Source organism: Sceloporus occidentalis, unplaced genomic scaffold (assembly GCF_023333645.1).
Source record: "Sceloporus occidentalis isolate IW3139 unplaced genomic scaffold, rSceOcc1.0.p SCAF_17, whole genome shotgun sequence".
NCBI lineage: Eukaryota > Metazoa > Chordata > Lepidosauria > Squamata > Phrynosomatidae > Sceloporus > Sceloporus occidentalis.
The window spans coordinates 341,103-368,387 of NW_028316997.1; the positions used below are offsets into that span (position 1 = coordinate 341,103).

Sequence of the window (27,285 nt, forward strand, 5' to 3'; positions counted from 1 at the left end):
TCAGAATAGGAATAAGAGAGTCGGACAAAACAGATTAGCCAATTCCAGAGAATAGGCACAACACAGGTAACCACGAGTGGGAAGAAGTTGCAGTCAAAAAGAAATGCATGACATGGGCAGTTGTGAGAGTATTTGGAGTTAAGAGCAGAGATAAATGGGATGTAGTGTTGTTAAGAGTTCTGTACATGAGACTCAGGAGTTTTACGTTTCTATTTGTAGGCTATGGGGAGCCAGAAGTGGGACTGGCACAGTGATGCAGGCGATGGGATAAGAAAATGAGTCTGGTGTAGTAAGGTGTTCACAATGGATTGGAGCAGTGATAGGTACAAGCAATGATGGTTAGTTAGTGGGTTGTTACAATAATCCAGACTGGAGATCACAAGGAAATGTATGAATTATTAGTAGTCTTGTATTTTAGAGATATTTCACAGAGGAAGGTGGCAGGATTTGGTGAGTAACTGTATATGAGGTGTGAGGGAGAGAGCAAAGTCAAGTGTAATACCAAAGCATTTGAGTAGAAGTTACAGATTGGTCATAGAAAGCTTCTCTAACAATAAAAAAATATAAAAAACATAGCTTTCCAGACAGGAGTTTGATTAGATCATGTTGGGTTTGTCACAGATGGCAATTGCTCTCGATTTTCATGAGGTGAAAATTTAACCTAAATATCTCCAAATCAAGAATAACATATGGTACATTGTGAAAAAAGCTGCATCCAGGACAAGTCAAAACAACAGACTGGTATCAGTTCAAAACAGATAATTGCACATTATTACATTTTAACTTACAGTGATATGTTTACTTTCAAATGGCATTTTCACTTGACTGTAAGATGTATTGTAATGGGTATATTGCCTTTTTCAGACACAGTTTATCAGGTATAATTTCATTGTTAACCCAATAATTTTCTGTGGTGCAGCTGGTAAACAACCTGACATCACATCTATCTCTTGCCATGGACTTAATTTTACAGAGGACTGTGTTGCCTGTGTGTATCACATTTACCACTTTCTTCTTCCAAACTTTGTCTTTAGAATGTTGCAGAACAACCAGTTAAAACAGGTCCCAGCAGAAGCTCTTCAGAACCTCCGGAGCCTTCAGTCTCTGTAAGTATAATTATACTTGAGATTTGAGATGTATTATGGTCATTTACTAGCATGTATAGGAATGTGGATGGCGCACTGTTTTGCAGACTAACATACTCACACGATATACCAGTAACGTATCTGGGGGGGTCTGCTCTGGGTGCCACTAATCAGGGTGCCACCAGTATATAATGATGGGCGTTATGCTGTACTACGGTCAATGTCTGGCTCAGTATATAATGATAACAGTTATGCTGTACCGCCGTCAATGTCTGGGTCATTGTATAGTGATAGGAGTTATGATGTGCCATCGTCAATGTCTGGCTCAGTATATAATGATAGCAGTTATGCTGTACCACCAATAATGTTTGGCTCTGTATGTAGTGATAGGAGTTATTTATTTATTTTTCAGGTCCAGTTTTTTTCAAATTCGTGCAATAAATATTCTTGCCAACATTATTTTTTTGTGAGTGTCTTTACATTTTAAAGTGTGAGGGTCCCACATACAGGATCCAGGGTGCCAAATACTCTAGCCACCCCCCTGCCATAAACATAGAGTACCCTGTTTTTTCCAGGAATAGATGTATTGTTACTCTACTGGTGACACTATACATTGAAATCAGGCTTTTCTATGGATATGTGTGCTAGAAGGACTTCCTCTTAAGCATTTTGCCATACATTTTCTGTGAGCTTAAGCTCATACGGACCACTTGAAGTAAATACTGCATTTAATAAGCATCTCTTCAAACGATGCAGTTATGATAGCTCAAATAGCTTAATTGGTCAAGTCACTTCAGGAAGCAGGGTAAAATGTCACTTCACCCATCCGCTGGCAATTTCATAGATCCAAAAACGCAGCTCTGTCTTTGAGTACCTTTTAAGACGTCGAACACAAGAACTGCGAAAAGAAAATCTCGAATTGTCGACTCAATGTGTCATCGGAGAAGTTAAATAGGATCTCAGTAACGTTGATGCTCATTACCAAAAAGGTTCCCTTATAAAGAGAAGCTTAGCCGCTCTGTATTGGCATGGCAAAAAGGGACAGTATCTAGTGACTGCATTAAGGGAGAATGACAGTAATCAGCGGGAATGTTAAACAGCTGGGTAGCAGACATGAGATGGGATGATTAGGATTAAGACTGAAAAGCCCTCTGCCCAGAGAAGATTGTTGCTGGAAAATGATGTCTTTTGTGAAGAGGAAAACTAGGATTTCTTTGTTCGTTCCGGCTGGGTTGTACCCATCACATAAAGGTGTGCCGGGTGTGAGTTTCCTGTTTCATGCTGTCTAGCAATTTTCTGTTCACCAGGTGTCTTTTGCTGTTCTGATTTGTACAAGGAATGCAATTTCTGAAACGAGTTAAACAATTAGGACGACAGTGGATTGGGTTAAGAGCTTTAAGGCAACAAAGTAACATTCAAAAAGCTTTCCCCCACAAATGGAAGCTTTTGTTAACATCTACATTTGAAGTTGGCAATGTTTTGTGACCATTGTGTAGCAGGATATGGTAGAGATCAGGTAACTGTCATTTAAACGGCACAGCAGCTGTGAAATGGTAAAAAGCAGGCAGTTAATTCCATATCACAACTACTATCTTGTCCCTTGTTTCTTAAAGAGAATTAGCTGTATTTTCTTTCCGCTATAGAGAATTCTTCTATGTGAAATGTAACTCAAAGTTATTATATCCTGAATGCCCTATTTTTGTAGTAACCCATCTTCCTTAAACTTAAAGCCCTGTTATGTTAAATTAAAATACCTGAAAAAGTTACATAACATAATGGGAACATGAAAACTTGCATGTCTTCATAGTCATGGTGACCACATCTGCCATTTTTATATTATTGAAGAGCCTATATTGCCAGACAGACCACTATATATACTGTAGAAAAAAGAAAAAGCACCCAATTAAGTAAATTGAATAAATTCTGATAGACAACACACAAAGCACAAATAATATAATCAATTTTATACAAATTACTGAGCGTATGAATATAGATTAAATATTTAATCCATAGAGCAGTAAAACCGTAAATCAGATATATAATAGCATAAATCTGTGCTAATAGGCAATATTGTCCTGGGGCTTTTTTATTTTTGAATGTACATGATTAATAACGTTGGTTAAACAATACTTGCTGAATTTGTAGCCTGCATGGTCCTTGTGTGACAACCAAAATGTGAGTTAATGGGTGCACTAAAAAGCTTGCTTGGTGCTCATTCATTAAGCAGGAGTTTTGGGTTTAAGGGAATTAATATATTTACAAAGAATCTGTCTTCTTAGACATTTTTTTAATGCCAGAAGTTATTACTTAATGATTGGGTGATCTGTATATTAGTAAATAGATAAAATCAGATGGGCTATTTCCGTGTAGTACCGATTTTAATGTCCAGCTAAAAAAATTGTTGCTGTTGTATGGATGTAATAAGCATGAAGAATACTATTCATTGTATTCCAATCTTAATACTATGTGGCACAGCAGATATTCCTACAGCAAGTGAATATGAATGCAATCCATTAACACTATTAGAGATTCAGGTAAATGATTTAATATTTGCGGGTAATTAGCATGCACATATTTAATGTTTATATGTGCCGGCACATTGAACTAACAACTTCTAATCAAAACACCAGGCACAATCCTGAAATAAAAATTGTCTTTTGCCCCAGGGTAGGTGTGATGGAAACATCTAAACATTTCAAGCTTGTCCATTTGTTGATAGAAGTCTGACTTGTTTGGATTTATAATCTGCATTTTCATTGCAAACAGTGTCAGAGTTTTGACACCTCTATCTTAACTGCTGGGGAGACCTTGTGAGCCTTCCGGTGATAGGGTGTTAGAGGAGCTGTTTTACCAGCTGTGTTTTCTTCAGACACACGCTGTTTCTCTTAAAGGAGTTTTTCGTCTGGTTAACCATTTGTCGCTTGGATTTCATTAAAACTGTAGCAAAGCATTTAAGGAACTTTAAGTATTTGTACGTTTCCAGTAGCCCACATATACACCGTCTAACTCGAAGCAGAACAACTGTGGCCACAGCTGCCCTACCCTGTACTAACTGTTCCCTGGTATTCTATAAGCAGACATGGCTTGTGGTATCATCACATGTGGTTACATATGATTATAAACACTGACTGTATTTACTGAAGCACAGATCCCATCTTTCTCATTCTATCTCATCTATCCTCCAAATCTTTCTTATTCATCCATGCATACAATTAGCTCCACCATATGTCTTCGCTGCCCCCCTAACTTGAGGCATTGCTGCCATTTACCTTATTAGAGGATCAATGAAATGGCAACTTTTTGCAAATAAAAGGCTAGCTGTAGCACTATCTAATTCTATTCTTTTTGCATGGTATAACAATTTTCACTAGACCAACCTGGCAGTTCCCAGCTGTTCTCCACAACTCTAAATATCATATGAGTTAGTGCAATAGCTATCTGTAGAATGTATATTATCTTTGTCCGGATCTTTGGTGTTTGGTCCATACATTTTAAATCACAGGTTTGGTTGGTTATATAAGCCCTTAAAGATGTGTTCCACTTAAGAAAATGTTACGCACGCTGCATTATAAAGCCATTCTTTGTAATTAAGAATGTATTACAATTCGTATTTATAATCTTATCATGGTTGCGTTTTTCCATATATTTCTGGCTGAGCATTGCTGTGATTATTTAGATGAAAAACCCACACCTGTACATAAATCCATAATTTGTTTATATTTTGCACACTGTTCAATGTAATTCATGCTAACCAAAATTAAATGTGAAAATTAGTTGAGGCTTAATCATATAAAGCATCATGTCAATGTCCATCTGTTATGGATAATGTATGTCTGCTTCCCCTCCAGAATGTAAATGTGCTCAATCATTTTGCCATGAGATTTAAACCCACTGTGAGCTATCTAAGGGGGCGAGAAACAATATGTTACAATTCTAACATAAAAATTATTATTTTCTTTTTCCCCCCCACCACCCATTGGTCTGTACTACTCATGCTTGATTTACACGTCATTTATATATATTTTTTTATATTTCCACATCATTTGAGCATGCCCATGTAAGACATCATGTTATGAGACATTTCCATGGGGTAGATAACATAGGGATTGGTTTTAATTACAGGGTTTATGGCTAGCTTTGACAGCTGATAAAGGTAAAAATGGCAAAGTGGCAGTTTCTATGCAGATCCCTTAAGGGAAGAATTAAACAGCTAATACTGTTTTAAAACCCCCAAAATGCACCTGTATAATAAATGTATATAAAAAATAATTTGTGCTATACTTACTATCCTTCAATGATTTCCCCTGCAATCATGATTTTTGTATCCTACTTTTAGGCGCTTGGACGCTAACCACATCAGCTATGTGCCACCTAACTGCTTCAGTGGCTTATATTCCCTCCGTCACCTGTGGCTGGATGACAATTCTTTGGCCGAAATTCCTGTGAAGGCTCTTGAACATTTGTCTGCATTACAGGCTATGACCTTGGCATTGAACAAGATTCACCATATACCAGATCATGCATTCAGGAATCTGTCAAGTCTGGTAGTTCTGTAAGTTGTGGAGAAGTTATCTTTTTTAAGGGACAAACAGAAAATTGTGCAATACATGTGGCTTATAAAGCCCCCCCTTGATATCATTATGCATATGAAGTGACAATCTCTTTTTGTTTGTTGGCTCAATCCCCTACTTATGTCATTAAAATGGCAAACTACATGCAAATTAAGCACTACAATAATGTATGTGCATACAGTGCGATATGGTGGTGTCACAAATAGTGGGTAGAGGCAATATTTTCTCAAAGCACTGGGAAGAAACTGTCTCTCCCTTGCAGATGCCGTATAATGGCTGTATTTTATGTCCAGGAGAGCAGCAGCTCCCCTGCCTCCTAACTGATGTCAGATCACATTATTGGGCTATTAAGCTTGCAGTTTCGCCACTGCTCAATTGGCTGGTTGCAACGGAGATATATAATCTGTGTAGCCAGCCCATTTACACTATGGAGGACTGTACTAAGCCTAGCTGGCACAGGCTCCATAGCGTTTCATTCCCAGGTACTGCATGTTCTTAATAGGCAGAGCACTGAGATATGATGTCATATGCCACCACTCTGAAGACAAATATGTTGCTGCCTCCTAGCCCAGGTGTTCCAGGAAGCTACCTGTCTCTCCTGGAACTAAGTCCTTTATTTTCTTTCCTTTAGATCTATACAGTTGCATGCCACTTAGCTTGCACTATAGTGCTTAATGCTCAATAGATTGCAATAATTCATATAATTTCATGGCATTTGTATATAAGATTAACCCCTTCAATCCCCTATAGACGTACCGGGACGTCCAAAAAACGCCCACAAAGAAACCCCTATGGACGTCCCGGTACGTCCAGCCCTTCGTGCAGCGTCAGGGACACATCCCTGCCGCTGCACGGGAGACCAGGCTGTCATTTGACAGCCTGGACTCCCCACTGACAGCAGAAGCCGGCTTTGCCGGCTTTCTGCTGTCCGATCGCCTGTAACAGCTTCCGGCATGAAAGCCGGTAAGCTATTACCGGTAAACTGCCCGATCGCGCAGTTGCAAATGCGCGATCGGGCATTCCCTTCCGGGTTACGTCACTGCTGACGTAACACGGAAGGTCATCGGAGGACAGGATATCCCCTGCGGGGATATCCTGCCCTCCGATGAGGCACAGAGACGCTGCGATCTCTATGCAGGTCTGTGAGGACCTGCATAGAGATCACAGTGTGATCGGTGCAGGGGGATCGCGGGGAGGGGAGTGAGAAACCATCTCTCTCACTCCCCCTCTCGGCCTGTAACAGAAAAGCTGAAAAAAAAAAAACGGTTAGTCATTTAAAAATAATATTAAATAAATCATTAAAATAATAATATAAATAATACTAAAAAAATTTATAATATGAGCTGTGATGTCACTGTGACATCACTGGTATGTTCAGAAGGTCCCTAGGAGGACCTCTAACCATTACTGTGTAAAAAAAAAAATGTAAAAAATACAAAAAATGTAAAAAAAATTAAAATAAAAAAAAATGTAAAAAAAATATATAAAAAAAGATAATAAAAAAATTCTTAAAAAACCTTACATCCCATTGCCCTAGCATAACATCTAGCCAGTATAACCCTCCTGCCCCCGTTCACAACCCCCAAACCCGTTAAGCCACAGGCATAAAAATTATACAAAATTGTACACCTAATAGTATGCTCCCTGGTGCTGGGAAAGTCTGGAAAATCTATATAAATGAGGTATTTCTGAAATCAGGACACCTGAATTGATAAACTTGGAGGGGATTTTCCATCACTTTACCTAATTTTGTGAGGATTCAGAGGGAAAATGTAAAAAAAAAATAGTTTATTTTTCTAATCTTCGCTAGTTTTTACTAAATTTCTCATTCTAAATTTTCAGCTAATCATCCAACTATGGTATCAAACGAAAGCTTTATCTCTCCTTGAAAAAACAATATATAGTTTACATGGGTGCACTATTCACAGGAAAAGAGAATCATCGCTAAACCGACATACCCCAAAAATGGCAAAATTGCTCTGGGCTTTGAGGTACCAAAAACCCCTGGGATTGAAGGGGTTAACAGATTTTTGTCCCTAACTCTATTCTGAATGTTTCATAAAATCTGTAGACAACTGTAATTAATTGATGTAAATTAGATGATTTATACTAAAACATCAAGGTTAGTTTGCATACGTATTCTTTGTTTTTTTAATGACCTGGCAGCAATGATTGCAGGCCAACTAAAAACCATCCATTTTGGAACGTTACCTAGTTACATTTTTAATACAAGCATTTCTATCATCTTTCAGGAAATTATATGCCAGCAGGAATTTCCATTGCCAGATGATGGAAATATCTCACCGAGTAAAATGTGCTGCAGGCAGTCACTTCATTGTTTTATTTTCATTGCTTCTTTTCCTTAAATGTCTTATTGCATTGAACCCCAAGAGACAGATAAGAATGAACTGCTAGCACAGTTCATCTCTGTGACCAAATATTAAATATACCAGAATTTCATCAATTCCAATGTTTTAAAAACAACAGCCATCCATTTGAATGGAAATGTCATTATAAAAAATAAAGCTAGGTAATATACATCATTATTTGATCTTAGTATATAGAATGTGCAGGGGTGGCTGAAAACTCTAAAAGGATGCCATGGCATAGGGGTGTCATGGCTGCAATCCGCATAATATGGGTTGCCACTAGTCTGACATCATCTGTGTATTATGATGTCATCGATTTTTTTATTTAAATAGTGTGTTAAATTTTCATAGTTGTGTAAATATAAAGATAAATGTATTCATGGGTCTGATGTTTTAACACTTAATCCAACTAAAGGTATAGCCCGTCAAAAAAACTTTCTTTGCAAAAGCAGGCATAAATAGTCATAGATTATCTACCAATGTATATTAAATTATAGTATATAAAGCACATCAGTGTAGAAATTGTCAGTCATGCTGGTAATGCCAAAAGGTGTGATCCAGTCATAGTAGGTGCCGGATGATTGGACATTGTCCCGCTCAGCATGTGGAAGTGGAAGGGATTGATCCTCTGCTGAGAGAAGTGGAGGGGTGGGGATAGTTCAGGGGCCGCTGGAGTAGTTAAGGGAGCTGCTGTGCGGTGGGGCCTCATGGCATGTAATTTCAGTGACATTTTTGTACATAATAATTGTACTAACAATAACAGCAACGTATGTTTGACAAAACTGGCCAGATGAGTACAAGCAGAGCAGGTCTTGCATCTATGCCCAGACTTTCAAGGAGGCTACTTTGGGAGCCTGCATCGTTGTTTAGATTAAATGGTCGTCTTACAACACAGTTGGAAGTACAGCTGCTTTCTGTCCAAAATGAAGCTTCTGTGTCTGTATGTGATTACATTTTTATTATGGCTGAGCTGTAATACTTCTTTACTTATGATGTAACATTACCATACACAACCATTTAGTAACAAAAGTAATTTATTGATCCTTTCATGTGCTTTATGTTAGCTTTATACACAAAGTATAAAAAGTGTGTGTAACTTTTGTGTGCGTCTACATTCAACTGTTGGAAGCTTGTTACAATTTACTTAATGTACAAAGAAATACCTAAAGTCACGGAAAAGGGTCTGTGAAATGAGAACAACAAGTCCATTCTCTAAAAAGCAATCCTTTTTCAATGCATACAGACTATTTATTGAATTTGGAAGATACTGGATAGTCACTTGAATCTGCCAATTTCAGCAGCAAAACGGTTAAAAAAAACAAACCTACAACCCATCAATGTATCCTTCTGCATTTGTTCTGTGGACCCAAAACAGCCGCCAATCTTTTTGAGGGAGAAGAGTGAAAGACTGAGGAGCATGCCCTCCAATAAATTCTTTGGCAGTGCTTGACTTGCATACAATAAGTGCATGCTTTAGAAGCGTTCAATTCAGGAAGTTTGCATAGGTTCACTGTGCGCGGCATGCTCTCCTGACTGTGCTTTTAATGTTCCCCTGCAGCCATCTCCATAACAATAGGATCTACTCCCTGGGAAAGAAATGCTTTGACGGGCTCCACAGTCTGGAGACTTTGTGAGTTGACCTCTTATTTGTTTCATGCCTTTCACTGTTTTCATTGATATTCCAAAAAGAATAAAAATAGCTGAAAAGCCAAACATGCTTTTTGGCTTGCCTAATTGCTTAGTGGTTCTTCTGATTGTTCATATGATGACTGTATAAAAAAAAATCCAGTAACTATTAACAATACCTTTGAACCATGCCTTCTGTATCACATGGGACCATTACTCATGCCGCAGAAGGCATATTGGAAGAAAGAAACAATCCAACATTTTCACCGGATTACTTAGACAAAAAAAAAAAAAGAGAATATTAAATTATGCAGTTTTGTTCAACTTCTACACATGCTGGGGGAGGGGGGACTGGACACCAGTACATTCATTGGGCAAAGCAACAGACAGAATTCCTGGACTAACACAGTGACAGAATAGAACTATTTAGCTATAAACTTGACATAAATTCACGACATTTATGGTCATTAAGTTAGGCTCCAGTAACAAGGTGGAGGAATAGAAAGCCAAGGAAACTTGAGATCTTGAGAGCCTCTACTATGCAATCCCTTTAAATAACAGCATGATATGGTGTGATGTTCAACACAACCAACTTTGTTTTTATGAGAAACATTTAGAAACCATTTGTAGAATAATGTAAAGCAGTCTATTTTGTGCATTTTTCAAAATCTCTAATTTAGCTTCTATAATCAACCCCAGAATTAAAACCGTGCTAGACGTCTACCAGAGTTTATTTATTTATTAGTATCCTCTTGAGTTGCTAAATAGAAACAGTGATGACCGTTAAATAGCATGAAAGTATAACATAAAAAGTAGACACATCGCTGTATGATACCTAAGGACTGGCTTTTTGTTTCCATCTCCATGGTTTCATCACAGGTAAATTAGCAGTAAGTTTTATTTCATCTCTCTTGAAAATAATTATTCCGTCTTTAAAGAACAAGTGGCACCAGAAAGCTTAAAACAGCTTAAACAAAATACATATTTTTCATTTTTGGCAGCGCGTCTTCCGTAGTAGCGGTTTTCTTTTCAGAAGGATTATGCACAAAAAGAATAAAAATCTTCCAACAGACACTTTCTGGGCCTCAGATAGTATCTAAATGTAATTAAAAACCTCCATTTATAATAACAGAGATAAACCTTAGTTTCCTCCCTAGTAAGAAAAAGGGTAATGAAGCCACTCAAATGAAGATGCAAAAGAAGAAGGTAGATTATAGGCTAGTTCTGGCCTTTCATTTAGGTATTGAAAATAGCATCCTTTACCACACCAAGATTATGGGGCATATGTATGAAGGCAGTCCTAGAGCACAAGTAAAAGTAGTAAAGCTTTGTATGTATCAAAGAAAAGAAAAACAAAGTACAGAAATGTTTTTTTATGCAATTGTTACATATAGAAATAAAGACCATAACCAGATAGAAAAAATGCTCGTATGGAGGGTCAGGATGCACATTCGGGTACAGTTTTTAATTAAAAAGAAGCAAACACAAGAGAAGAACATGTACAGACCCCAATCTGCAATATGGCAGGTCCTCCCACAATCAAGCAGTTGCAATATAGGGGTCACTGTTTTGCCACAGCCATAAAACATACTTTCTAATGTTATTCTGAGGGTTAATATTGTAATGCTTTTCCACAAATTAGAGGTAGTAAATGATGCAAACAATATGTTTTTATATATACATTTAAAATATTGAAATATATTTGAAACCTGATTTTACAGTACCTTGCTGTGTTAAAGAATGTAAAATCCTAATATGGTTTAAAATCTTGCTTGAAAATTTCACGTTAATGAGTTTGAAACTGTGTTTATAATGCTGTGTCGGTCTGAATTATTGTCTGAGTTGAAACGCCCTCTGCTGGGATCAGACAATTTAAATTGTCTTTCCGTTTTAGAGACCTGAATTATAACAATCTGGTGGAGTTCCCGTCTGCCATTAAAGCCCTGAAGAACCTTAAAGAACTGTAAGTGTAATATGCTTAGAACACATTTAAAACAAAACACCCAGGAGAACATAATACTGTTAGCAGGATTTCCAAGGACTTTTAGGATGCTATACATGGCACAGCAATCTGTAACTTTGAATGTAGGGTAGGGACATAAAAAAATACATACTACTATTGCTTACAGCTGCTCACTTTGGTGAAACGTTTCTGTGAATGTGATTGATTTAACAAGCCAAATCATATTGATCCCTATCGATACTGCCAAGGGTTAAAGAACTGTTGTGAGCAGGAATAATTTCTTTGTAGGAGAAGTAAGGGTGTAAGTAAGGTAGAACCCTGTGACCATTACTTTGCAGTAGAGAAAATGTTTTGTTTTTTTAATTTTGCAAATTAAAATATTTTTGAGACAGTGTTTGCTGTCGCAATGACCTTCTAACCACCAGTTCCTTTTTCCCACTCTCACCCATGTCCTAGTATAAAGATTTAACTCCTGCAGTGCCATGCTGTGCTGCAACTCATCGAAGAGCATTACTGTGTGTTTTGTTTTTCATACAATGTCGGATAAGTGTTGTTGTTTTTCTTTTAGGGGATTTCATAGCAATGACATAAGGAGTATTCCCAAACAAGCATTTATTGGGAATCCTTCACTCATCACAATGTAAGTGGATAAAATGTTTCTAATCACATATGACTTCTTTAAAGTTGGGGTCGGGACTCGCTTGTCACTGATTCACACCAGGCTCTTATTCTGCCCTCACAGTACCAGGCACTGTGCTGTACAAAAGCATTTAACACTTAGAATAGAATTCTCCTTTAGTGACCTGCTCTCCTCATAAGCAAACAAATAGGGTTGCGGTGTCATAGATATAATATTTTTGGTTGGGCAGACTGGATGGGTTCTTATCTGCTGTCACTTTCCATGAGATGTGGTATGCTATTACTGCATTGAATCAAGGGAACAATATAGAAGAACAATTGACTGAGCAAGACATAAAAGTCAGAGAACTAGACACAATTTAAGTTAAAGCATTGCTGACCTATTTTCCACACAAATGGTTAATATGTATTTGTTGGAATATGGCCCCGAAACGTCATGGGGATGCCTCCCATATCACAGAGATATTTTGTGTGACACTGCCTTAGGTATGTGTCCATAGTGCTGCACACTAGAGCTGGTGGAAAATGTGTTCCCTACTCCATCTACGAGAGCAAAGACATCATGAGATGACATCATAGCATGCAACATATCCATCCCAACATTCATGACACAAATGGCTGTGAGTGAAAAAAAGTTTCCACCCAGCTCCACTAAAGTCTATTGTACACACAATCTAAAGAATACAAAATAACATACAGAACTGGATTTCTTGTTAGGGAATGCAGCCACATTTAAAGGGTTTAAGCCTTAACTTCATTGAATTTCTCGTATTTTGATGCTGAATCAAACCCACAGCTCAGAAATCTAAGGATTTCAGTTTTCTACTGAACTAAGATGGTGTAATACAGTCATGTTTTTATGTATGGTCCACCATGACGATTCACATAGGAGTGCATTACAAGTAAAGGGGCCACAGGGCACCAAAGATCTAAAGCATAGAGAAACATGACATGTAAATCTGTTCCTGACTAGAGGATTGTGATCATTGTTTAGTAATATGCAATATCTTCAAAGTACGTGTAGACATTGAGGTAAACATTGTCCCCAAACCGTAGTGTAAAGGTTACAGGAGAACATTGAGTAATTCAGTCTCAACACTGATGGAGGTAAGACAGCGTTTGATTAGTGTGAAACAAAAATAGGAAATAAAATTGACATATTCCAGTTAGACTTAATCACATTAGATGCAGGCCTTGGATTAAGCATGAATGAAATTGAGACAATTGTTTCGAAGGTTTAGAGCCATTTGAAGGAAAAACAAAATTTGCCTCAGTGTGGCTGTATAATCTTATAACCAAAACCACATTCCACACTGGAATGATTAGACAATTGAGCAAGACATAAAACAGCTCACAATGCTGGTAAATCAAAGAAGACAATTGTAATTCAGATGCTGAACAGCACACAATGTTGAAAAGCATAACCCCAAGGGTCAGAACACCCAAAAACGGACATTAAAGCAGTTTAACCCTTCAGCATGATTTCAATTCAACATGGATTAAGTTTATCTATATGAACTGGAGTAAAAACAATCTACCCTGGAGTTATTTATTACTCCTACTATTGACTGTATTGAAACACTTGCATCAACATAAAAAAAAATATAATAAACTACATAATTTGTAGAAAATACCCCAACACCTACTAGCATTGCTGGTATCCTAATTCAGTGACAGAAAATGGGATTTAAAAACCTTCTTTACAAAAATGTTATGCTGTGTGGCTGCCCTCCATAAAACAACCCAAATTTAAGCAGCAAAATTAACACTCCACTAACTATGCACTCCATTCAAACAATGGATAACTCCCTCCTTGTAATTCTTTTATTTGAAAATTTGTTTACCAGGCACATTTCCCACCAATGCATGTAGCTTTTTAAGTTCACATTTCCCAGTATTTATTTCTACTGCATTTATTAGTTTTTTGGGGGGTTTTTTTATGAAATCACCAAAATATTTTTTCTAATTACCAGATATCTTCTTTCAGTTAAAATACCCATAAATTAAGTATCACATATACTCCCAAAAATTCCCACGATGCTCTGCAAGTCACAGGCGAAATTATTTTATTTCGAACCCCCTCTTGTATTACTTACAGCCCGATTATAAATGAAAATTCTACAAACAGAAAGATTCAATCTTTAAATTTTCTGCATTCACCGATATTACATGGCAAACCCCTTTTCTTGGGAGTGAGAGTTAATACAAAGAGTGCATACAGGGGCAAAGCATGGTGACATGCCTACACCAAGGTATAGAAACCGGAAAGCATACTGATGGATGGCTTATGACCGATCTGGATTGAGTATTGCAATATAAAATAATACCTTTGTCTTGGACTAACATTCCATTTTAAAGGCAAGCTTTCAAGAGTATCAACCTCCCTTAATCAAGTCAAAAGTAAACACTGACTACAAATCATCTGAGTCATGGGCAACAGTACAGGGGTTAAGAGAAATGATAGAGACTGATAAGGTACAGGTCACAGCAGTTTAAGGTGGTTGTAAATTAGTTTAGCTAGTGTGAGAAGAATTTGGGTGGGTAGGGGGATGAGGGTGATAATGGAGTTGTTGGGGAAAAAAACTCATACATACATACCTACATGTCTCACTTGGATGTTTTGTAGTCGGTATTGCTTTTGACTTGATAAAGGGATGTTGATATTCTCGAAAGCTCATCCAATATTAGTCCAATAAAAAGGTATTATTCTATATTGCAGTACTCATCTATTTATTATATATAGCTAAAGTTGTGTGATAGGAGTAAGACAATGAAAAATCGGGATAGTGCTAGAAGAACGTAGAAGGTTTGTAAATAGTTATTTGCAAGTATCTTGACCTGACTTGGACCTTCACGGGAGCTGTGGGCATGAAACCTCCCACTATGGGTCTAATGCATTTACAAATCCCATCACCTGAGAGCCATCAGTCCTCAGCATTCCTGCCATTTCCATCTGCGCCCTGTCCTAACTGTACATCCCCCACTGGAAATGTTATACATGCCTTATTACATTGGTGTCAATCCACATGAGAACAAAATGGAAAAATACCAGTTTATTAAAAAGCCGAAAGAAAAGCTCCTCTAAGACGAGTATGCTATTCAAAGCAAAGATGTATACATATCAAACAAATACAAAAAAGGTGCATGGATGCGGTGATCTAATTTTCAGACTGGCCCATTTTAATACAGATGCGATCAATTAAAATGTATGGAAAGGACAAACAGTCTTTTGTTGTTTTTTCTATGTAGCCGTCAAACATTTTGACAATTCACGGCTCATTTTGCAATGTGGGTGATAATACATGCCGTACTTGACGTACCCTAAAACTGTATTGGCATTGGGAGTTTATTGGCTAAGTAGTGAGTAATGTTATATTAATAAGCTTCAACCTTCCACATTAAAGGGTGCATGGACTCCAGTGCATTTTACTCCATGCCAATCAAACCAATCTTTAGACATTGGAGGTAGACTTGTGTCCCAGCTAACTCCTCTGAAAGCAGGGATCATACTATGGTATGCTTCTTCTACATGCTCTGTAGAATGTTCTAGTTAATGGCAATGTATGACATGTATCTGAATACAGATATTTAGCTTGCATGGATTTGATTGGCTGCTGCTTGCGTGGGAATACTACTGAGCATGCGCAAGAAGTTTATGTAGTAATGTTGCCTGGTTTTGGTAGAGGAATTTGAGGTAGGTGAAGAATGAGACTATTTTCTTAACTTCAATAACTTAACAATGCATGCTTCCATTTTCATGCAGTAAAATACATTGGGGTGCAAAATGGACTCCAACATGCATTAAAAAAATACGTGTACAATTTATGGGTCATTTAATTGTTCATTTAATTGTGAATTATTCATGGCTAACCTCAGATAATTTCTCCTGTAACAAGTTTTGTATGTGTTTAGTTGAACAATCGTAAACCAAACCATTTGGTAGGCTAAACATTCTTTTAACATATTTTAATGTTTTATACTTTTTTCACTGCAGTCACTTCTACGACAATCCAATTCAGCTTGTTGGAAGATCTGCTTTTCAGCATTTGCCTGAGCTCCGAACATTGTGAGTTTTTATTTTTTTGACATTAAAAGTTAACATTTTCTTTAAAATGACATAAGTGCTAACAATCAGTTTGACTGTTTCTTTGCAAATAACGTTTGCAAGAGGCTTATAATGTCTATAGCAGGCTCTCAGAAGTAAGCAGGATGCCTGTGCGTACATAACAAATGTATTGAACTAGTGCAAGGTAACATAGAAATATGGAATTTGGCGGCAGATAAGAATCATTCAGCCCATCTAGGCTGACAATTTAAGTATTTTAATACCTGATAAACATGAAGAACATATTGATCTTCAGACAAGAATTAAAGATCTAAAGTAAATGCCAGGACATATATGTTGAAAAGGTGATTCCAATGGATAAATGAAACTACAGTGAATTTATTTAATTGTAAAATCTTAAATAAAATCTAAAGTAGGCACTAGTGAACAATTCATGTACACATATGATTAAGACAAAAATTATTTTTTTTAAACGTTTATTCCTGATTTTGTCTATAATATATAATATATAATATTCAAACACGAGTGGAAAATAATATCCAGGAAGAATTTTTTTTAGCCAGTTAAATAAAACAGAGAGTATCTGTTAATTGCAACTCATATCAACCTGAGTAGTTACTTAAACAAAATATTTTTTCTCTTTGAACTAGATCACATCTCTGTTCTCTCATACAATAAATATCAGGCTTCTGTTTCTAATTAGCAGTGAGAGACATTCATATATCTATTATCTATCAGATATATTCTATCTATTAGATTATTCTATTATCACTGGAATACTTCTATAGACAATTAATTAAGATACTTAAAGGATGTGCTTTAACAATGTTTGCTTTTTAATTTAGGATACTGAATGGTGCATCCCAAATCACTGAATTTCCCGACCTGACGGGAACTACACACCTAGAGAGCCTGTAAGTCATTCTATTTCTGTTCTGAAGTCTTGCTTTGACACCGCTGCTTTTACATGGATCAGACAAGTAAAGACAAATTGCTTGTACATTTCACAGAACTCTGACAGGAGCACAGCTTGTTCATCTTCCCGACACAGTTTGCGACCAACTGCCCAACCTTCAAGTCCTGTAAGTTTCTGATGATTATGTAGATGGATGGCTTAAAATTAACACTTTTTTTTGTGACATGACATGCATTTAGGTCTATTTATTTAGAACACAAAGTCATCAAAGTCCTATCGGTGTGATGGTCAGTTTCATTATTAAAGATAGTGTTCCACTCATTGAACATAACACTTGAATCACTAAATGCAATATTAGAAACATAATTTCTAGTACTGTTGAATATCAAAACGTTGCCACGTAAATATTTCCCCATTGATATTTTTTCCAGGAACACTTAATGATCATGTAACACAAATCCAGGCATTGATAGGCTGTTGCTCTATAAATCAAAAAGTTTTCTTATAAATAGTTGGTCTTATGTTATTAAACCTTATCAAAAATGAATAAAAGTAACAGATTTTTTAAAGTTTGTGTTCCTAACATACTAGGTCGAGAAATCCGTTATTTTTGAAGTGAAACAGCACAAATACATAAATGGTTGATAAAATATATTAAAAAAAAACAGTATTTCCACTGGTAAAAATAATAAACCATTTGGCCCATGATACAACGTATTTGACATGAATGTGACGCTCAGTTCGATACAAGTTTTTTGTTTTGCAATTCATATTCGCAGGACTCGTTTCTGTAAAAGTAAAAGTATCATATTTCACCACAGATTATCTTTGTGCTTTAGTAAGGAATTTCACAGTTTTATGCTTATTGGAATATGCACACTTTTTGAAACGCACGCTCCAGCTAAATGCATGCAATGTCTTAGCGGAGTAGGGAATCGTTTTATGGAATCTGTCTGTGCTTGTTAAGATACGGTTCAAAGGCACTGAATGGGCCAAGAAATATTGAGCAGTTATGAAAAGCCATAACTTGTTCTTTCTTCCCAGCAATTAAAAAAAAAAGAAAATGAGTAACACAGGACACAGAACACTGGGTTGCTCATTTAGTGGAGACATATTGTATGCTTAAGGCTCTTTGTGTAGGAAAATCATTGACTGTTACCTTGTTTTCTGCACATCATAAATTTTCTTTCTGTACATCGTGGCTTCGTGTTGCCTGCTATTCATGTTGGGCAATTAAAATTCACTTGAGACAAAGGCTTCCCAGCTGCAGGCCGTAGAAAAATTTGAAGTCCCACTGTCCACCAGCATGCTTTGCTGAGTTTGTTACACCAGGCACTAGCAGTTAGGCAGAGCATGAATTATGTTTCTTACGATTAATCTCATAAGGCTATAAATTAAAAGTTAGGTCATTTTACTCGAGTGCTCTGGTGGTTGGTTGGTTTCCATAGTGTCTATGTGTTTCAACACAGGTAGCCAATAACCCCTGTGTTATTGTGGTTCGGTAACAAATACACAATTCATCACGCCTGTGACTTGATTATGTATGTGGAAGTCTACAAAAGCATTAGGGTCCATCACCAGTTATACTGAAATAGTTACTATTTAAAAAAAAATACTTTACATTGAACCAGACACTGATTTGTAGCTAGTATTATCTGTAAGTCGAATTGTTATGTTATATACTACTTGTTTTGTCCTGTCCACCCATTGTACAGCACTTCGGAATTTGATGGCGCTATTGTATCCACCATGCAGTCAATATCATAGTTGCATTTTAAGAGGTGTCTTACATGTGTTAGGCTGCCTATCTCTAAAATATCGCTCCCCTTATTCTCAACTCAGATGACTTATTGTAGTTATTGTTCTGGAAGGAACCAGAATATATATTAACATTTGGCTTTTTTACACAAAAAAGGTGAAATTAACAAAAGTGCTTGGAAAGTAAATGAAACTTTTAGCCATGTTTCCAAACAGCTTTCTGCCAGCTATGTGTAGGGATTAGCATATTGTTGATATATAAACAGTGAATATCAACCCCAGAAGTTTCTCAAAACCCTTCTTTTAAAGAAATTACCCAAACCATATAAGATCGAAGCATCTGCGTGTTTCATATGTGACTTACATGGATGACATGACATGCTGCCACATTCAGCATCATCAATTATTGTTAGCAGCATTGGTCACCAACCAATCAAACCTATTAACCTATGATCTATTTCTGCTGAAGCCACTTCTGAAAATAGAGCAACCAAGTTATACGCTTAACAAATTTCTCACATTTTCTATAAATGTAAAATCCAGAAGTGATTTTGATTTGACTTAGGATCACAGTAAGCCGATATTGCAACCTGTCACAAAACCTCTTTGTTCAAAGTTACCTGAAATCCTAAAATTTCAGCACGGAGAAAGTTTATGTAGACTTTAAATAATTATATTGAATATATACATTTTATGAACCTTATTCTTCTCAATGATCTGGAACATGAATTGGAGTGTAACTAAACACAGTACATGAAAACACATTTAAATGCCAGTGACATTCGATAAGAATTAGACATGCATGACTTACACACAGACTTCCAGTGTTAAAAGACGTACCAAAACCTATGGTTTATTTTTCCTTTAAAAGCTAAAAAGATAATTTATGAGAGTGACTATTAGATCACTGGAAACGCATGTGCTATTTCTCCACTTGGCATACCATGCATTAGTACTGATTACAATTTATTGTTTTATTACCAATATGAAAGCTGTAAAACTTTCCTAAAATAAGACATGTATATTACTTGTCTGACATGGTGATGTTATTATTTACAACCTAGCTGAGGTTTTCTTCTGTAATGCCTGTATGTAGACAAACCACATGGGGCCTGAGATAAATTCCATAGTATATGTAAAAAAAATGCTTCGTTTGATATTATTGTCCCAAAATTCACCCCATGGACACACATACTGTATAAGGTCATCTTCTCCATGTCACGTAAAGGTTTCTAGTAGACTTGTGCATTCGTTTTCGGGCGAACATGAAAACGAACACGAAGAGTGCGTTTTTGTGTTCGTTCCGAAGACACGCCAAAGAGAAGACAGCAGCGGTAAAACGTAGGCGAAGACGAAGACACACATCACGAAGATCTTCGTGATCATCTTCGTCTACCACTCTCCCCGATCCCTTCCCCTTCTAACTTACCTTGGCATCGCGGCAGTTCACGGAAGTGGAAATCCGCAGGTTCGCCGTCACGGGTTACAGGGCAGTGCGAATGAGCCTATTGGTCGCCTACAGGGACCTCCTCTGGCATCAACCAATTGGTTGATGCCAGAGGAAGACCCTGCAGGTGACCAATAGGCTCACGTAGGGACATTTAACTGATAGAACAGGGAGACCAATGGCATCTGCCGGACAAGTTACGGCACCAGGAGTTCAACAGTCTGTACGAGTGACCCTATTGGTCGCCAGCAGGGGGCTCATCTGCTATCAACCATTGGCAGACGAGCCCCCTGCTGACGACCAATAGAGTTTCTCATACGGACATTTAAACTCCTGGCGCCAGAGCTGCTGCGGTACGCGTTAACCCCGTATTAACCCTTTAACCGGAAAAAACAAAGAAAAAACAAACACGAAGAATGTCCACGAATATTCACCCGAAGAGAAGACAGGAACAGGCGAATATTCGCGGAATACGAAGATTTTTTTTTCCCCGAAGACGAACACGAAGAGCCCCCTGGTGCCCAAGTCTAGTTTCTAGTTAAGAAAAAAAAACATGGCAGAATGGAACAGATGCCTGGACAGTGCAGCATCAGGTACATTAGTGGGTTGACATGCTGTGTATCTAACGTTTAAGGAATTCATTGAATTGTAACATTTTGAGGGAGGCATCGAAGCATAATTTACACCTGCAATTGGCAAAATGAAAGTTATATGTATTGCGGTGGTGGCATCACCTGAATACTAGGCATTGCAACCTCCCACCTTTATGGTGCATTAAACACTAGTTAATTGTCCAGTATTCATGTGTGTACTGCTTATTAGTCTAGCATACATGACCACTCCACTATTTTATCCATGGTAGCTATGGTTAATAATCTGAATTGTGTAAGTTCTTCTGACCATGCATTTAGTGTGATTTAAAGGCCATATAACATCTAGGGTAAAGAGAGATCATCCAGTGGACCACAGAGGCCATTGTGGTGAATAACAGACTGAGGTATATTTAATATTGTGAAAGAAGCCTACTATTTTGAAAAGAAATGTTATTTATTTTATCTAAGATGACTGTTGAGACATGCATATTATTAGTATCTATCAGGTCATGTTTCAGAAGCTCATATTCATGCACACCAATTCCTGGCAAGTATATTCCCTAGAGACAATTCCATTACATTGAACATCCCTGTCATAAATAAATCCAGATGGTTTTGTTCCATCTATTAATTGGCTTTTTTCCAGCATTTCATAATAGTGATTGATTATGAATCCGGTCCATTGATACTTAAGTATTAAGCATGATACATTTCCTATGATGCAAGTCAGTAGTGTACCTAGCGGGTGGCGGGGGGGCGGTCCGCCCCGGGTGCCGCTCATCAGGGGGGTGCCACGGGCTAGGGTGACCACATGTCCCGGATCCCCGGCAGCCTCGTCACTTTTTTTTTATATTTTTTTTTACACGGAGGAGAGAGAGGGGCACCTAGCAACCGCTCAGCACCCCTCAGTCTCCTTCACGAGGCCTCTAACTCCGTCGCGGTGCGGGCATGTCATGCTGAGCGCCGCACTCAGCAGTGAAGTAGCGCAGCGGCAGAGCAGGAAGCCGCAGGAAGGTAAGTACAAAAACCTTTAACTACAAAGGGGAAGAGGGGGGTAGATAGTGGGGAGGGAGGGTAGATAGTGGGGAGGGAGGGTAGATAGTAGGGAGGGAGGAGGGCGTAGATAGTGGGGAGGGAGGGGGAGAGGGGGTAGATAGTGGGGAGGGGGTAGATAGTTGGGGGGAGGGGGGTAGATAGTAAGGAGGGAGGGTGGGTAGATAGTGAGGGGGGAGATGGGGTAGATAGTGAGGAGGTAGGGGGGGAGGGTGGGTAGATAGTGAGGAGGTAGGGGGGGAGAGGGGGGTAGATAGTGAGGAGGGAAGGGGTATATAGTGAGGAGGGAGGGAGGGGGGAGATAGTGATGAGGGGTATAATATTGAATTGTCTGAATGAGGGAGATAATAATGAGGTTGTGAGAATGCATTAATGAATGTGTAAATTTGTGTGAATGAGAGAGAATAAATGATTGTGTGAATTAGTTATGTGAATGAAAGTGTGAATTAGTGAGTGACTGTTAAAGTGTTTGTGTATGATAGATGTAAAATTGATTTGTGGAAAGGCAAAGATGGCACAAGTAGGATGTTTGAGCCTTGGGGACCAAGATGACACAGGCAGGGTGTTTATGGGACAAAGATGGCACAGGCCGGGCTGTTTGGGGACGAAGTTGGTAAATCCTATGTGTGTAATCTGGGTGCTGGTCAGGTTCTATGTGGGCAGTGTGGATGCCAGAGCTGGCTTTGCTTTGTGCAACCTGTGATCTATGCCTGTAGTTTTATCTCTTGCTATGTTTCCATACATTATTATTGTATACCTGCAAATACGGGATTTGTATGTCTGATTCTATGCCTCCAGTGCTGAGTTCACATGTGAACAATAATAATAACAATATTTATACATATATATTTATATATATATAATTGCTAACAGCAATCACACTCCTATCATACCAAGTCAGCTAGAAAATGCTGGAATCTGGGCATGATAGGAGTGTGATTGCTGTTAACAATCATATATATATATATATATATATATATAATATATTAATATTGTTATTGAATTTTTTGTCCTATTTTGCTGTGTTACTTACTTTAAATAAAAGTGTGAGGTTTTTTTTATGGTGGGGGTCATATGTGGTTTTGGACAAGTAAATGCTGGATTTTCGGATTTTTCATTTCGGTGCATCCCTAAGCCAGACAATGAAGTGGTAGGCCTACACCACATCAATGTTTGGGTTAGTATATAGTGATAGGAGTTATGCTGCACTATTATCAGTGTCTGGCTCAATGTATAGTGATAGGGATTATGCTGTACCACCGTCAATGCCTGCCTCAGTATATAGTGTTAGGTGTTATGCTGTACCCCTGTCAATGTCGGCCTCAGTATATAGTGATAGGTGTTATGCTGTACCCCCATCAATGTCTGCCTCAATATCTAGTGATAGGTGTAATGCTGTACCACCGTCAATGTCTGCCTCAGTATATAATGATAACAGTAATGCTGTACCACTTTCAATGTCTGCGCCAGTATATAACGATAGAAGCTATGCAGTTTTAAAGTGTTGGGGGGGTGCCACATACAGGATCTGCCCCAGGTGCCAAATACTCTAGGTACGCCCCTGATGCAAGTTATATAGCATTAATATAATTACAGAGTAATTCAATATTATTTGCAAAAATATGGCAAAAGCAAAAACAGGTATATAAGTGATGGTTTGCTACTTAACTGCTTTGGCTGGTTTCTTGGGATGTGTTCATACATTGAAAAACTTACTTTAGTAACAAAGTTTTGCTATTGTGATATTCAGTGTATATCTATAATTTTAAACTTATGGTGAACATTAAAATATTTAAAGTGGCCTATTACTGATATTATACATCTTAGCATATGTAATAAAAGTCAGCAGAAATCTCTATTGGTTATGTGTTTGGGCTCAGGGGGATTCAAAGCATCCACACAGAGGAAAAGGAACACAGCAGTCTCACACTCTGACAATGAGCTACAGTTACCAAGATTAGCAACTAGATAATTTCATCTTCTTATTTTTCTTACATATGTAACATCTTTGCTCCACCCAGTAACTTATTCTTACCATGGTCAGCGACTAAACTAAGAAAATCCACCCCTTATACATGATTGAAAAGATAACCTTGGCTCATTTATTCTGTTCTGGCCTGGGCAAGTGATCTCACCTATACCTAGTAACTCTGGGTTTTTAAATTCTCAGCGCACCAGCAGTTTGGAAGGACAGGATTTTCACCCTCATCATCCCCATTCACCCTCATCATTCTCATGCTTCTAGGGAAAGTTTTTCACGTGTAGATAGGGACCCACACAGGTACTGGCTTGCACATTGCATGACAGTGTGATTGCTATACATCTACTGGACGCATTTCTTTGGAAAAGCCAAGAAGGACATCCAGAGAGCACTAATATATGCCTTCTGTTGTGGACCTTCAAAATGGGCCTATCTAATTGAATTAGCTAAATCCCCAAATGTGTTAAAGTAAATGTTTTTGTTTTAACGGGTGTAATCTTAGAATAATTGATATCATGTAGACTTGTGCATTGGATTGGTGTGAATTTTAAGTTTGTTAAATTTATCTGTTTGTACAAATGTCCAAAAACAAAACAAATGAAAACAAAGCAGAGAGATTTGAATTTGCGATAGCATTTTAGTTTTTTTTGTTTTTTTTTACTTCTACTTACTCTGTCACACACTCACTTACTCTCACGCATATGTCTCTCCTTCTCCGTGTCTCAGCTTCTCATTTGCTCTGCTTATTGTTCTTTGTTGCCTCTTTCTTCTCTGGTGGTCTGCTTGTCCTGGCTCTCCACAACGTTATCTCGACCTGGTGTAGTAGTTCTGTGACTGGTTGGAGGAATCGGGAGGAATTAGAGGGACTGTCCCTATGTTGTGCAAAGGCTTAACCCTGTTGCAGAAGTACTACACCAGGACAGAATAATGCAGACAGGTCTGCGGAGAAAGAGAAGTGTCCGCATTGTTCTGGCTTAGTGTGGTACTTTCAAAACGGGGTGAAGCCGCAGTGCACACCCTTCCCCTTGAATGAAGAACTGGGAAAAAAATCAGAGAACAACCAGAGAAGAAGAGCTGCAGAGAAAGAGAGAGAAGTGGAGACACGGAACAACAAATTTAGTTTCCGAATCACAAAAGCTCTCCGAATTTTGTCCAAACCGAAAACGAATGGACCAAAAATAAAAAAATCCTTATTAGACTTTATCATTAAAGCATCATAATTAACATATATTTTTATCTTAATGTCCTGGAGTCTTGTTAATTCTCAAAATCACATTTTTATTCATCAGAATGTTGAATGTTCTGCATTGTTTATTTCAGAGACCTGTCTTACAATCATATAAAGGATTTGCCAAGCTTCTCAGGCTGTCAGCGACTTCAGAAATTGTAAGTATTGCTGTCCAGCTGTTTCAATCATGCAAATTGTACACTTAAATCCACTTAAGCATTTTACATTCTATCACTTCACAAATGAAACTTTCAAAGTGCTAAATACTCTTGCATAATGGTGGGGAGGATTAAATAGCGTTCCCCGTCTGCACTTTTTGAGTTATGGCTGATGGGATGTGGTGAAAGAATTCGTATGTTCCGTAAAATCCTTGAAATTTCACACTTTTTGGAAAATATGCTTATGACTGTTCGGTTCTTTTAGAGACCTGCGTCATAATGAAGTCCATGAAATTAGATCCACCACCTTTCAGCAGCTGCTTGTCCTGCGATCCCTGTGAGTACTCCACAAATCATCCTACCTTGCTTCTTTCTTGTAGCCACTTTAATTATATATATCAAATGCTAGCACCAAGCATTACAAAAGCATACCCATGCTTATGCTTTGATCGTGTAACGCTTTGAGTTAAGGGTAACTTTGTTGCAAATATTCTATTTTTTATCTTCTTTGTTTTTGATTGCAGAGACTTGGCTTGGAACATGATTTCTGTCATTCATCCTAATTCATTCTCATCTTTGCCTTCCCTTATGAAACTGTGAGTACTGGTTATAGACTGTGCTTCTACAATACATTTAGATGGAAGATAATGGTATGGTATTATTAAAAACTATATTAATGTACCTGTCACAAGCTGGATTTGTGCTGTATTATCTGTCCATCATATTTCCTAGGGACCAGGTGTGAGCAGACAGTCCCCCGATAGAAATGTCCTTAGAAATATCCATTCGAAGTCCACTTAAAGGGACACACCAAGGGCCACAACAAAGCGTGTGGAAAGGGTGCACAGCACCCAGGCGGCAGGGAGCGGAGGAGATAGAGGGCACTGAGCGGTCGCTGAAAGCTTTCTCATTCATGAAAATGTTTTCAGCAACTGCTCGGCGCCCCTCTTTCTTCTCTGCTTCCTGCCAGTGCCCGCCTCGGCACTGCCCTCGACACACCAGCCATCATATGCACTTTAATGTTATAGATGAGTCTCCTGGTAAATTTGCATCTTTCCTACTTTCAAAGTACTTTTTCCCAAAGCAATACATTAGATTCTCAGGAGAACTCAGATTTTCAGAAACAGCGTACAAGTAAACATTCTTTGTGTGTTTCCTCTGGGCATGCTGTTCCTAACAACAGAAAATTGTAAATTAAATACGCTGTGCAATTTTGGGCACCTATTCTAAAGGTGCAAAAGGTGCAGAAGCGGGCTACAAAATTAATAAAAGGAATGGAGCACTATAGCTATGAAGAAAGGTTAATTAAATCTGTTTAGTTTAGAAAAACGGCGCCTCAGAGGGGATATGATAGCATTATATAAATATATTCGGGGCCAATACAAACCATTGTGTGGAAATCTGTTCATAAACAGGACTATGCATAGGACACGTGGTCATGCGTTCAGACTGGAAGAAAGGAGATTTAGACTAAAGCAGAGGAAAGGGTTTTTTTACAGTAAGGACAATAAGGATGTGGAATTCTTTGCCTGCAGAGGTAGTTTTATCGGAGTCTGTACAGACGTTTAAACTGCAACTGGATGAATACTTGGAAAAACATAATATTCAGGGATATCATTTTTAAATTATGGGGAAAATAATTGTGCAAAATTGAGCCACAACTGTTTTTTTTGGCCTTCTTTTGGATCAACAGCAAGATATAAACAGATATAGGAAAGGCTGAACTTGATGGACGCATGTCTTTTTTCAGCCTATATAACTATGTAACTATGTAAATGATAAAGCACAATTATGGTATTCTGCTGTAACATGCAATAGGAAATTACTGTCAC

The 27,285-nt window shown here is 37.9% G+C and overlaps 1 protein-coding gene across 1 annotated transcript in view; it reads left to right on the forward strand.

Moving 5' to 3' along the window:
* LOC149302719 (leucine-rich repeat-containing G protein-coupled receptor 5A) overlaps positions 1-27,285 on the forward strand; it is an 83,175-nt gene that overhangs the window by 45,247 nt on the left and 10,643 nt on the right. Inside the window, exons 4-14 of the mRNA XM_089482054.1 lie at positions 1,035-1,106; positions 5,422-5,637; positions 9,584-9,655; positions 11,546-11,614; positions 12,183-12,254; positions 16,248-16,319; positions 17,165-17,233; positions 17,330-17,401; positions 25,388-25,453; positions 25,719-25,790; positions 25,978-26,049. Of these exons, the coding sequence (XP_089338180.1) occupies positions 1,035-1,106; positions 5,422-5,637; positions 9,584-9,655; positions 11,546-11,614; positions 12,183-12,254; positions 16,248-16,319; positions 17,165-17,233; positions 17,330-17,401; positions 25,388-25,453; positions 25,719-25,790; positions 25,978-26,049 (924 nt within the window). The remainder of the gene's footprint in view (positions 1-1,034; positions 1,107-5,421; positions 5,638-9,583; positions 9,656-11,545; positions 11,615-12,182; positions 12,255-16,247; positions 16,320-17,164; positions 17,234-17,329; positions 17,402-25,387; positions 25,454-25,718; positions 25,791-25,977; positions 26,050-27,285) is intronic.